The 14,561-nt window shown below is 37.5% G+C and overlaps 1 protein-coding gene across 1 annotated transcript in view; it reads left to right on the top strand.

Moving 5' to 3' along the window:
• Positions 1–14,561, top strand: part of LOC127629535 (bleomycin hydrolase-like) — a 32,172-nt gene that overhangs the window by 1,051 nt on the left and 16,560 nt on the right. Inside the window, exons 2-6 of the mRNA XM_052106621.1 lie at positions 2,415–2,612; positions 2,814–2,923; positions 3,228–3,369; positions 4,070–4,158; positions 5,323–5,415. Of these exons, the coding sequence (XP_051962581.1) occupies positions 2,415–2,612; positions 2,814–2,923; positions 3,228–3,369; positions 4,070–4,158; positions 5,323–5,415 (632 nt within the window). The remainder of the gene's footprint in view (positions 1–2,414; positions 2,613–2,813; positions 2,924–3,227; positions 3,370–4,069; positions 4,159–5,322; positions 5,416–14,561) is intronic.

Raw genomic sequence — 14,561 nt, forward strand, 5'->3', positions numbered from 1 at the left:
CACATCCCTTTCCACCATGCTGCTCAGTGCTCATGCCAGACCTCAATACCGGACAGCTTTTCAAAAGACTTGTGGAGCGAATGGTGATCAAACTGACAAAATTAATTCATAACCAGTCCACAAATTTCCATAGACAAATAGAATTTCAACGATAACTTATTAACCTTTAAAGACAGACCTACCATGAGCTCTGAGGTTGTTCATTGATGGTATATGCTTCCGTTGAAGCCATTGGTCTGCATTAATTCAACTTCATTGTTTAAAAATCATGTTTGATAACAAAATTCATGGTAAACAACTACAGTACCCATGATCCAGCAGAGAACACTTCAATAATGAGAGAACCGCAGCCAATAAAGCCCGCCAAACGAGCCCAGAAGCGACCACCCACTCTCATGATGCAATGTGAATGACGCAATTGAGTCGGTGATAAGTAAACCACTTATCTATTTGTACATATCAGAATATAAACTTAAAATATATTGTTTCTATACGCTTAATCAACAACCTATAATCAGTAGTTTTATATATTCCCATTGTTTTTTAGTCAATGACATAATTTGCCATGCTTCATGTGAAGAAATCAGCCAATACCTCAGAAAAAAAAAAACTGTGACCTCCACAAGTCTGGTTCATCCTTGGGAGCAATTACCAAATGCCTTAAGGTACCACATTCATCGGAAAAAACAATGTAAACTATATAAACAGTATATACACCATGGAACCATGCAGCCATCATATCGCTCAGGAAGGACATACATTCTGTCTTCTAGAGATGAATGTAGTTTTGAAAAGTGCAACCTTGAGAAGATGCTGGAGGAAAAAGGTTAACAAGTATCTATATCCACAGTAAAATGAGTCCTATATTGACATAACCTGAAATGCTGCACAGCAAGGAAGAAGCCAATGCTCCAAAACCGCCATTAAAAACCAGACTACAGTTTGCAAGTGCACATGGGGACAAAGATCTTTCCTTTTGGAGAAATGTTCTCTGGTCTAATGAAAAAAAACTTTTGGCCATAATAACCATTGTTATGTTTGGAGGAATAAGGGTGAGGCTTGCAAGCCAAAGGACACAATCCCAACTGTGAAGCATGAGGATGGCAGCATCATTTTGTGGAGTGCTTTGCTGCAGGAGGGACTGGTGCACTTCACAAAATAGATGGCATCATGAAGAAGGAAATTGATCTGGATATATTGAAGCAACATCTTAAGACATCAGCCATGAAGTTAATGCTCGTTCATAAATGGGTCTTCCAAATGACCCCAAGCATACCTCCAGAGTTGTGGCAAAATAGCTTAAGGACAACGAAGTCAAGGTATTTGAGTGCCCTTATCTGAATTTGTGAACCTTGAAATTGTGGCCAGAACTGAAAAAGTTGAAAATGTTTGACCCAATTGAAACAATTTAAAGGCAATGCTGCTAAATACTAACAAAGGGTATGTAAACTTCTTACCCACTGGGAATGTGATCTGAATCTGTCTTCTAAACATTTACAAAATTTGTTATCAGAAGTACACAACCATAAGGGATAGTAGAACATTCTCTAATCATTTATGCTATCCCAGATGTGTATGACTTTCTTTTTTCTGCAGAACACAAATATATTTAGCATAATATCTCTGTTCTGTAGGTCATATGACACCAGTGGTTCAGTCTGTCTTCAAAAGCAATTTAATAGGTGTGGATGAGAAACAGATCAATATTTAAGTCCTCTTTTATTATAAATATCTTCTTACTTTCGCTTTCACATTCTGAATTGATAGTTAAAGTGGAGATGTATTGTAAAAAAAAAAAAACATTCACCCAAAGTGATTGCATCGTTTCAGAAGACATATATTAAAAAAAAAAGGTTATAAAAGAAAAATATACACATCTGGGATGGCATGAGGGTGATTAAATGATTAGAGAATTTTAATTTTTGGGTGAACTATCCCTTTAAAGCAAATAGATATGAACTAAAAGCAACAACATTTTTATTTAATTAAAAGATTTGTAATTGTTTAAGTCAATGGTTCAATAAGTCACTCTTAACATAAACACTTTTTGTCACCAAAATGTAGTCTGCGTAATAAATCAATTATCAAAATAAACTGAGTCCTTTATACTAAATATCACCCATTGAACACTGGTTGTCAATTAAATTCGATGACCGATACTAGCTGTTGCGTTCTTCTTATATTGCTCAGACACAAAGAAACATAATTTCTTTCACAATGGGAGGAATGTTCTGAAATAATCTTCATGTAATCATGCAAACTAGACCTAACACATCTTTAGCCTTGTTATGAATGCTTAAACAATGTACCTTTTAAAGTGGACTATGTCACACAGACATTTCACTGAGGTGCAGATTTATTAAATTTAAGTTGAGACTTCTTGTTTTGTGTTGGTGTCCTTGTTTGTTGTCCAGGCCTGAGTTTAGAGAAAGCATCTGCTTTTGTGAAGCGCTTCCGCTCTGAACCTCGATATCTGCTTGCCCAGAATGTCTCAACCTGCATTGATCCATTAGAGGTGTGTTTACATCGGCAGACGGTCCAGGACACAGTACACATCTTCCAACACAGCATCCCCACAGAGGGCAAGCCTGTCACCAACCAGAAAAACTCAGGTACTCACACTCCGGAAAAACTGATACACTTAAACATGGTATTTATACACTATATATAAAGGCACCGATAACTAATCTTTGCCAAGTTTGCTTAAAATGCTAATGAGTTTGCTAAACACTTTATTTACTCTATCATAAGATACTATAATGTAGCAGAAACTTTTAAAGTGAAATTACAGTTTGATTTGCACTGTTTTTTAGGGAGATGTTGGATCTTCTCATGCCTCAATGTCATGCGTCTTCCATTTATGAAGAAGTTTAACATTGAAGAATTTGAATTCAGTCAGTCTTACCTTTTTTTCTGGGATAAGGTAAGTCAGCGTCACTACTGTTTTTGAAATGTCAGACTTTGATTTGAGAATTCACCATATTTATTTTTTTAAACAGTGCATTCTGCTGTGTGTTGGTTTTGCAGTGTGTTGGTTGCTCTCTTTCATTGTTTTAGTAGTAAATGTGCTGTAAATCCTTTTTTGTTTAAGATGTATTGTGTGAGATTGTTTTTGGCCCACTGGTGTGACAGTTACACCTCTTTGCCCCTCCACCTTGGTATACACACCCATATTTTCTTGCTCCCTCTGTGTTTCTTTCTCTCTGTTTTTCTCTCTATTTTTTCAGGTGGAGAGGTGCTATTACTTTCTGCATGCCTGTGTGGAGACAGCTCAGCGAAAGGAACCAGTAGATGGCAGATTGGTCCAGTTTTTGCTCTCAAATCCTACTAATGATGGTGGACAATGGGATATGCTGGTTAACCTTATTGGTCAGTTTAGCCCCTTTACATTGAGCTATTCTCACATTTGTTTTAGGGCAGTATTTATGTGTCAGTCAAAATATATTTAGGATTAGCAATCTGAAGTATAATTTAGTTATACTTTATACACAAATCTTGTGAATTGTTTGACATAAAAATTACTTCAAAAACTGTATGACGCAGTACATTATTAACTGTTGCCACTTTGAAGGCCGATTTATACTTCTGCGTCGAACCTATGCCGTAGGCTTCGCATAGCCTGATGTCCACCACTTCATAAATCTAATAACTTGCCAGGGTATGAAATAAAAATTTTTGTCCACCAGCCACAGTGGCGAGTGAATGACCAATTTTATATACACATATGTATGTATGTATGTATGTATGTATGTGTGTGTGTGTGTGTGTGTGTGTGTGTGTGTGTGTATATATATATATATTTGTGCAATAATGTTCTGTTAAAAAGTCCTCCCACTAATACCACCTGCATGTGACTAGGAAGTTGCAAATCTTGGCTGTGATGTAACAAGAATAATGGCTATTTTAAAAGGAACAAGCCCTTTGATATCTCCCATCCAAACTTCCGGTTTCAATTGTAAATACATCAAAACAAGAAAGACAACTGTGCCCATCAATTGATTCTATTGGATCTTTTATTTAGATGTGTCCTTCTTTACATTTGAATTGCATTATCTATTTTGTTTTCCAGAAAAATATGGTGTCGTCCCAAAGAAGTGCTTCCCTGAGTCTCACAGCTCCGAGGCTTCACGTAGAATGAATGAGATCCTCAATCACAAGGTGCGTTTGAAGCTACGCTCTGATCTGGAAAGCTGCTGTCAGTCCAGAGTGCCATATATCCCCTCTTGCTTTCATGTTGACTTTTACCAAATGAGGACTGTGACAGGGCCGGGCCGGGTGGTGATTCTACACACTCGGTCCCTTATCAAGCTAATCAAGCCTCCGAGAGGGATAAAGGCCAACTGCGGTAGGTGGTGCGACGAGAGAGAGATCGTTTACGGTAGCTGACCGTCATGTGTGTGTGTTTGTGTCGTTTAAGTTTTTCATTAAACTATTATTTGTATTGTCAAGCCAGTTCTTGCCTCCTCCTTTCCCTTATATTCCCTTTACACTGGTGCCGAAGACCCAGGAAGGAGGAGGCGAGAACCGGCTTCACGATATAAGTAATAGTTTTAATAATAAACTTAAACAAAAGACATAAACATAAACACACGACGGTCAGCTGCCATAAACGATCTCTCTCTCTCTCTCCTGCACCACCTTCTGCAGTCGGCCTTTATCCCTCTTGGAGGCTTGATTAGCCTGATAAGGGACCGGGTGTGTCGAATCACCACCCGGCCCCGCCCGCTGCACTGTCACATGGACTTAGCGGCTGCGTGTGACCGTGGTAACTTCATCACATAAGTGTTCTCAAGTCACAGAATGAGCAGAGGGGAATGTCTTGGACATAAATGAGGAAGATGGCAGTTTCAGCCTGCTCACATAACAATAAATGGAGAACTAAAATGAACATGGGAAAATGTGTCAGTAAAAGTGGAAAAAAACTTTTCTGCCCCTTAATAGAATAAAAGGCTGAATGATTTAAACACCTCAGTTCAGAGTTTTGGGGTATATTCATAAATATGTGATGCATTTTGTTCCTGATAAAGTCTCTCTTTGGTGATGGGATTAAAAATACCCTAAAAAAAACAGATAATGGCTTTCAAGGAGAAGAGCCGCTTTATAAATCTTTATCAGGGAAATGTTTAAAAAATCTATTTGAATACAGTCATTATTTTTGCAGTTCTGTTTGGTTCCACCAATGCTGCCTAAATTACACACTTCACCTTTAAGAGCAATTTGTTTTCATGAGATCCATGATTTTGCATACGGTAGCATTATATTTCCTTCCCTTTCATAAAATAAAATTGTGCTGTTGTTTGTATCTGTTTGTTTATGTTTCAGTTGAGAGAGTACTGTCTAAGGCTGAGGAACATGGTAGCCAGCAAGGCCACTAAAGCGGAGCTGTCTGACACTATAGACACCATGATAGAGGAGGTGAGGTGTGATTGTTTGGCTTAAGTGACCCAACTTTCCATTTATTTTGTGTATGTAGCTCCTCTTTTTGGCCATATGGTGGAGTCATATTACTGCTTTTGAAACCTCAACTTGCCTGACAATCAAGGTTATCTTTCACAGACTTCTGCAGCGTCAATATGGTTACAAACTCTCGCAAATTTCCCATAAACTGAGAGAAATGGTAAACTGGCATTAAGATTGTCAACCTGACATTGCCATGCGTTCTTTAATAACAGTGAAATTTGCAACTCTTTGTTCATTATCAGCAGATGTAAGCTTTGAAAAACTGTCCCCACTCTATTAGCTAAAAAAGAGACACATTAAAGCTCAGACACACAGCATTTCCAGAATAAACAAACAGGCTGGCATTGCTTCATAATTTTGTCTGTGAAATTGATACCAACTGAAGTTCAATAAACCAGGTCTTCAGTCACATAGATTTTACATTTGACTCTCCCGTTGTCAATACTGCATTTAGCTTTGATTTTGGTGTGCATTTGTCATTGTATTGTTTCGACAACCTTATGCAACGCCACATTTATTTCCATCCAGAGGTGCATTAATTTTCGGCCAAAATCTTGAATTGATGCCAGGAGAGTCGAACCACTCTGTAAAGTCTTCTCCAGCACATCACATAGACTTTCAATGGGTTTAAGGTCAGGACTCTGTGATCCGATGAATCTTGGCATTGTCATCCTGGAATATACCTGGGCCATCAGGAAAGAAAAAATCCATTGATGGGAAAACATGGTCATACAGTACATTCAGGTAGTCAGCTGACATCATTTTATTGCAGCATAAAGTTGCTGAGCCTAGACCTGACCAATTGAAGCAACTCCAGATCATAAACACTATTTAAATCTAAATGGCGACTTTTTTTTGGCCAAGCAGTGTATGTGTAACACAGACACTAAAGTTAAGTGTTACCTTAAAAAGTGGAAAATAAACCTTGTCATCAACAATATATGTCAGACTGTGAGTGAGAATTAAATTATTCCAATTGTGTAACTACTGGCATGTCCTACGTATAATTAGTGCCAGATCTAGCACAAACATTAATAATTAAAAAGTAATTTAACAACCAGCAGAGCAATAACAATATCAACCACCTGTGAACCAAAATACAAATACAAAAAGTGCCCCTGTTTTCGTGAATAATTTTGATGGACATTTGAATGTATCTTTTATATGTTAACGTTGGTATGCACACATTTGTGTGTGTGCGAGATAGACAAAGCAAGATTGAAAGAGCAAGCGCCTCCAAGAGTTGATGACAGAATGTTCCACAAACATGATCGTTATCACCCGATGCCTGCCATTGAGTGGCAAAGGCAATCTCACTGGCAATATTACTATACCTCCACCATCTGCGGCGGGAAGAGACACAGGGCGCCCATGTCTAAGTTAATATCATTCTAAGCTTGTGCTGTGCACTCTTCTCCCAGGATAAACAGAGCCCAGAGTACCATATACTTCCCTGTTTATCTGGTCGCTCACTTATGCTCAGTGTTTTCCTGTTTTTGACAGGATGTTTGTTTGTCCACCTGGGGTTGGTTTGTTTTCTATAACAATTCATTGGCAGAGGAGTTATTGCGAAGTGTGTTTGAATGCGCGCTCATGCGTGTTTGTGTATTTATTGGATGCATGGAGGAACACTGAGTTTCAGTTGTATCAAAATGGCAAGCTGCAGTGGTTGGCCTGGATGGGATCACATGCAGAGAAGTAATGTAGACAGGGTGCCAACAACAGGCAATTAAAGGGATAGTTCACCCAAAAATGTTAATTCTCTCATCATTTACTCCCATTCATGTCATCTAAGACATGTATGATTTCCTTTCTTCTGCTGAACACACACAAAGATTTTAGAAGAATATTTCAGCTCTGTAGGTCAATAAAAATATTTCAGCTCTGAAGGTCTCAGGTGATTAGGTCTTTGAAGCTCCAAAAAGCAGATACAGTTTGCATAAAAGTAGCCCATATGACTCCAGTCATTTAATCAATGTCTTCTAACGTGATCCAGTTTATTTTGGATGAGAACAGACCAAAATGTAACTCCTTTTTCACTGTACATCTTGCCATTTCAGTCTCTAAGCACGATCATCCACGATCGTCCTGGAGTGATGTCGCTTCACACCAATTGTGTTTGTTTATCTTCTGTTTTGTTACTTTGTGTGTGTTTTATTCGGCTTATATTACACACATCCCTATAATGGACAAACTTCTATCTAGTCCAAATACATTTTTGAACGGTGGTGCTCCGGACTGTAACCAGACAGCAGCGACTTGCAAGCTTTCGGCAGGCTGAACACCGTTTTGTGCTTGCGCTTGGCATTTGATGTTGCGCTGCTTATCAGTGAGCCATGCCGTGAGAGTTGCAGGTCGTAGCTGTTTGTTTAATCACTCCAGCAGGGACCTCTTATTTGGACATTTTATCTTTCCACTTTTACTCATTGGAGTGTGGTGGATCAAACTCCTGTTCATCAATACCTTACCATCATTGGTACCATTGATGACATTGCATGACACAGAGTCATGTGTTGTCCACTTGTCAGTTTCCATGATGGGGCGACTCGATCGATGTAAAATTAAACAACTTTTATAGGGTTTCTGATATGACTGAAGTCTTAAAATTAAAATGCTATTCGTGTCTTTATGTAAAGAACTTTGTAGCTGTGGGGTAGCAGTTAGTACAAATGCTCCAGAAACTTTGAGCCATGGTGCTCATGTATTAGACGCATGTCACAAATTCAGCCTGTGATGGTCTCGATCACCACCCTAGCCCTTCTGTCTATCATTTTTATTTGTAAACTCTTCATTTTGACTTATAAAGCATATGAGTAAAGGAAACCAATAAACCCTATTATTTTTGTATGCCCAAAATCTCTATTACATACTAGTTTTTCACTATTATGGCATTGATACAGATTTCCCAATTTGATTAGATTCTGATTCACAAGTTCTCTAGTTCATTACGATTTTGATACAATTTGATTCTATTGTGATTAATTTGGGTATATTTCAGTTATAATTGCCATTTTGCTTACATGTAAAATAAATTATAGAGGGAATTATACATGGGGCATTATACTGGGAACCTTCTAACTATGCAGTTCAATTGCTATTTATTTAATGGATATACAGTAGTAGTCAAAACAACCAAAACTGATGTAAACTTTAAAATAAAAGTAAAAGATTGATCTTGGTATTTTAGGAATCTATATCGGGATCGGTCAAATTAAAATAGCTTTTAATAAAAAAAAATCTATATTTTACCCAGTCCTTCATACTATGAAGCATTTACCTAATTATGTATTGTGTATGTGTTTTCTACTTTTGCAAATTTGTGCCCACAATTTAGGGACGTCAAAAAATGCCTAGAGCTTTCTTTTAGGGGGGTTGGGTTTGGTTAATGTTAAAATTGGGTTTTGGTTGTGTAGGATTATAATAATATATTTGTTTTTATATAAAATTAATAGAAGTCGATGGTCTGTCCTCATTTAGCTGGTAAACGTGTGTATGTATGAGTTTGTACATGCTCGTATTAAAAACGGATAGATCGAAGGCACCCTTTGATTAACCAGAGTCAGTGTGAAACAGCCAGTTGTGTTTGACAGAGCTGCTGTAGATCCTGGACTGGACAGTTTCACTTTTGCTCTCTGGACTGTTTCTGACAGGCCCCTGTTCTGCATAGCACGCATGAAACGGCTCAAACACACTATACGTAATGCATTTATCCTACACAGCTGGAGGCTGCTGAGCTAATTTGCACTCCCCTCTCATCTCCGCCAACAACATTCAGAGCAATTTGGTGTTACACTTCTGTTGCTTGATTTTGTGTGTTGCGTTCCAAAATGTTTCGCACACACGCAAGTAAGTATTGCAGTCTCAATGTTGCGACAAGTTGCGTTGTAGTGGATGTTTTGTGTGTTTTTGCCCACTTCTTAAATTTTTTTCTTTATATTTTCTGCTTAGTATAGCTCTACAGATCATTGTACCACATGTCTTTGATTTCAATGAAGTTAAAAGCATTGCAAAACTGAAGAGCTTAGAAATGCGCATTTGAGAACTTGTTCAGTAAATATTTGTACACATAAGCCAATACAATTTATGAAAGTAAACATTTGGTTGACTCGTTCCATGTAATGTGTGTCCAAAGATGAGATCCATGAGGTCTCATTTAATATCTTTGTTGATTAAAAAGTTAAAATAAACATAGTTCTAATTACACACAGCATGGATGCGGTAAAAAAAAACGTTTTACTTCTCTCTTGTTAATGCAACCGCAACACTTTGGTGAGGTGCTTGTTGAACTGCTACCTCATTTTTAAAGAGACAATACTGTTTTAGACCTTGTTCTACACATTTAAAGCACTTGTAAATCACAGATAAAAAAACATGCATAACAAGCATGTAACAACATTTTTAATAAATATGAAAATTTATAAATGGTCAATTATACGTAATGAAATATTTAAACTTCAACAATAACTGTACATTTTGTACATCTCTGAACATTGGTCAATTTAACAAATAGGCTCCTAAAGCTTATATGCAGGGTTTCGGTTAAACGTGCAAAGCTTTGCCCCATTAACCTAAATGTTTTTTTTTGGTTGTTGTTTTTTTACATAGTACTTCATTTTAATGTTCCAACCTTGTTAATATTTTGTGGTAAAAGCATGTAACTAACAGGTACTATTAAAAAGTTACTTTATCATTATTATACATGCAATTTCAGGACATTTAAATCACATTTTAAATTCCATATTCTATCAATTTATAATGATGAAAAACTAATTATGAAATATAATATACACTTTAGTTTCCCATATTATGGTGTGTGAATTTGTGTAGATAAACATGACATGTATTTGTGTGTGTGTGTGTGTGTGTGTGTGTGTGTGTATACTGTGTGTATACTTTGTGTGTATATACTGTGTGACTATTCGTCATGTTTATCTACACGAAATCTACACATGTATTTGTGTGTGTGTGTGTGTGTGTGTGTGTGTATACTGTGTGTGTGTGTGTGTGTGCGCACGTGCATGCGTGCGTGTATACTCTGTGTGTATATACTGTGACTATTCGCGTAGATAAACATGAGCGTGTGTGTGTGTGTGTGTGTGTGTGTGTGTGTGTGTGTGTGTGTGTGAGATTATTCGCATAATTTTTCATAGTTAGTCGCAGAGGTGGGAGCAAGTCACACATGTTCAAGTCACAAGCAAGTCTCAAGTGCAGTGCAGACAAATCAAGCAAGTCGAGTCCTTATGATTTTCAAGTCGAATCAAGCCACAGTACTAAAATAAATAGAGGTTAATTTTTTAAATAAAAATTTAATACAGCCATTTTTGAAACTTAATAGGAAGAAACTGAATAAGCACCAGACATAAGACTAAATGTCAGGGTTTACACCATGCACATCCAACACATTGCATCCGAATATATTAAACTGTTCATCTCGAGCACAGCAGTTAACCCTCATGCCCTGTCTACATGGGGACACGAATCCTGTTGCATTGAAAGCAATAGGACCCATTATAATCAATGATGTTGTCTACCATGGAAGCATCCGTTGTGGTGCGTCGCGCCAACTGTAAACAGATGTCTTGTTCCATTTTGTGTTGCACGTGCTGGCGCTACTACTGTCAACAATGCAAATAAACGGTTTAAAAGTTTGTGTCGACACGCCTGGTGTAGACAGCCTCAAGCCGTTGCTTTGCATCACATCAATGGACGTGCCCGGTGTAAACAGGGTGTCACTACGTCAGTCATGATGACATATGAAATATTCATGAATGAAGCGGTTTACTCCAATTTGTTTGTGATCGCATTCAAGTGTTTTTAACTGCCCCATCCTTCGATAACAGTTCCTTTACAAAGCTTGAATCAACAACTAAAAATAGCGTCCATGATGTGTCTGTGCTCAAAACAGCTGGGCAGCTGCTGAATGACAGAGAGCTTCTCCTCTTCAGAGTTGTAACTTAACGCCACGTCTAATAAAGTGGTCGGAGATATGTATCAACTGGCTGTGCATGTTTATTTAGAAAAACATTTAAATCCAGACAGGTACATAAAGGTGTCCTGTGTAAGTCCACATTGGATGAATCTCCCATGACAGGCCCCATCTCTCTTCTCTTCACCTGTGTGATTGACTGAGCACCAGTGGGCGGGGCCAAGGGTGCAATGACGGAAAAATAGGCATTGCATATGCAGATGTATTTGGTCCTAATGCACTTTTGGGGAATACAGTTTGTAATACTAAAACATCTAGGACCTTATTTTAAGAGCACAAGCGTTACGCGCAACTCAATGCCTTAAGTCATAAGCGCAATGGCCATGAAGTTTTGGTATTTTTGTGCAAGCATGCACTAAATCTAGGTGCAAGTGGGTTTGGCGAAATCGTGCACAACGTGCAAAAGGCTGGACCAAAGCCAATTTAATTCTGAGGTTCTTCTCCGGTTATTCCAGCATCTGCGTCCTATTATATAGTCCATTCCCTCAAGTACCAATGATAAAAACAAAGACCGCACATTTATAAGAAGTTGGTAGTGTAAATGGATTGTATTCAATTATTTAAAAGAATCAAATTACATGTTTCCCAGCAAGATGTGGAGTGTGCTGACTTACATTTTTGTTGTTCTTGGCTATAACTTTAGATAACTTTAACAAATACTTTAACATGTAGTTAGAGGGCAGTTCACCCAAAAATGTAATTTCTATCATTATTCACCCTTAAGTGCATCAGTAGAACACCAAAGGAGATGTTAAGCAATATGTCTCAGTCACCATTCACTGTCACTGTATCTTGTTGGCTTGAATGTTGACTGAAACTAACATTCTCCCCTAACATCTTTTAAGATCAATGGCAGGAAGAAGCAACACAAAGGTGAGTAAGTGATGACAGAATTTTCATTTTTAAGTGATCTATCACTTTAAGAGTACAAGTCAATACTCAACAGTTACATTAAAAATGGCCATTAATGTTGACAAAATGCATAAAAAAAAGTATTTATTAATATATAATAATATAACTTATTATGTACCCTAAATTATAAAAATCATAGTATTAATATTACTATATTATTATTATTGTTTATTTATATTACATATTTATTAAAACTGCTCTAGAGAGATAAGAGATGTAGCCTAACAGCTGTTTAACTGTTTCTTTTCACCCTGCAGCTGAGCAGTTCTGGTTGCATGCAAGGCATTCGTTTTTCTGCCTTTTTATGATGGCGTGCCACAATATGAAAGCGGGCAATACTAGATCACCCCAACGTTGCGCACTTGCAGTGTTGACAGCTTTGTTGATTATAAACAGGAGTGCCGCTGCTGAATAGCGGTGCAGGAAACACTGGCTTTCAGGAAAAAAAACGGCTCATTCTTTGTTTTGGTGATAGAGGACCTGGCATGCTTCTGTGGTAATTAAAATGTGCCTTGCTTAGGCTGAAAAATACTTTATTTCTAGTTCCATCTGGGCTTGTTTTGTACTACAAATAGCTTCAAGATCTCCTTTCTCCATCATTTGATCACTGACACTGAAGCGCTGTTGTGTGTGTTTTTGGTGTGTGTGTGTGTGTGTGTGTGTGTGTACGTTCACATCTGGAGCACCCAGTGTAATGAGTCTGGGCGGACACATTGCAAAGGTTCCACCCTTCTAACCAGTGTTTATGCTGGTTTATGTTGTATAAACGGTTAATGGATTAATCCCAATTAAGAAAAATGAAAAAATGAAAGCGTTCATTTTGACCTTTCTAATATATACACTACCGTTCAAAAGTTTAGGGTCACTTAGTCATTTTTTTTCATTTTAGAGTAATAGTAAAGTCATCACAATTATGAAATAATAGAAATGGAAATATGGGAATTGTGACTAAAAAAATTCAAAACAATGTTATATTTCAGCATCTTCAAAGTATTCACACTTTGCCTACCATTTGCAGACATGTGCTCTTTACATTTTGTCAACCAGCTTCTTGAGGTATCACCCTGGGATGATTTTTAAACAGTATTGAAGGAGTTCCCATATATATGCTGGGCACTTAGTGGCTGCTTTTCTTAATTATTCAGTCCGTCATCCCAGTCCCTTTTTTTTTTTTTAAATACAATTTTAGTTTTTTTATTAAATAAATTAATATGTTGTCACAATATGTACATATATATATACAGTACTGTGCAAAAGTTTTAGTCACTTAAGATGTTTCACAAAATCATGTGTCTTAAGATGGTTTTTTATATCTTCAGCTTTAGTTTGTCAATAGGAAAAAAAAAATTGACTCTCAAACATTCCTTTTGCATAGAATAGAATATAAGAACAGCAAGCCCTGCAACAGATGGCATGGCCACAACAGAACTGAAAATCAATTGAGTCTGGGATTACATGAAGAGACAGAAGCAATAGGGACAGCTTTAATAGACAGAAGAACTGTGGAAAATTCTCCAAGATTCTTGAAACATCCTATCTGCCAACAACCAAGAAAACCTGTGTCCAGGTGTAACTAGGAGAACTGGTGCTGTTTTGAAGGCACGTGTGTGTGTGTATGCGTGCTTGTGGTGAAAATCCTATTTTAGATTAGATTATGACATGATCCATTTAATGCATAGAAACAATTCCTTCTTTTTGCATAATATAGACATCTATATTTGCATGTGCTGGAAGACATAATATTTATGTATGACGAGACTGTTTTTTTGGCCGATCTCTGTGGCTGGTCACTGTGGTGTTGTCGTTTGTAATGGAATGGGACCAAGCCAGCTCTGAAGAAACACAGTCACATACTGAAACTGCCTTCTTAAACTTTATTTGTTAGTGTCTATATGGACCCCATGTGTTTCATGTTTACTGGAAAAGTTCAAGTTAATCAATCAAAAGCATTTGTCAGTTCTACACTGCCCCTTTTGCTCTGATCATGCTTTAAATTATATTTTGGCTCACATTGTATCCTCCACATAACAAAAAGCAGTCAAATGGTCTGGAGGAAAATTGACATGACATCTTGTGTTGAACAAAGTTATTTTGTTTACTTCCTTGCAGAGCTGTGGTTGGAAAACAGATGCAAACAAACAAACAAAATGTTAGGATCAGCAGCGTGGTCTTGGTCACCATGTTTGCCAGTTGTATAGGAAGA

The sequence above is a fragment of the Xyrauchen texanus genome, chromosome 36 (assembly GCF_025860055.1).
Source record: "Xyrauchen texanus isolate HMW12.3.18 chromosome 36, RBS_HiC_50CHRs, whole genome shotgun sequence".
In the NCBI taxonomy this organism is placed as follows: Eukaryota; Metazoa; Chordata; class Actinopteri; order Cypriniformes; family Catostomidae; genus Xyrauchen; species Xyrauchen texanus.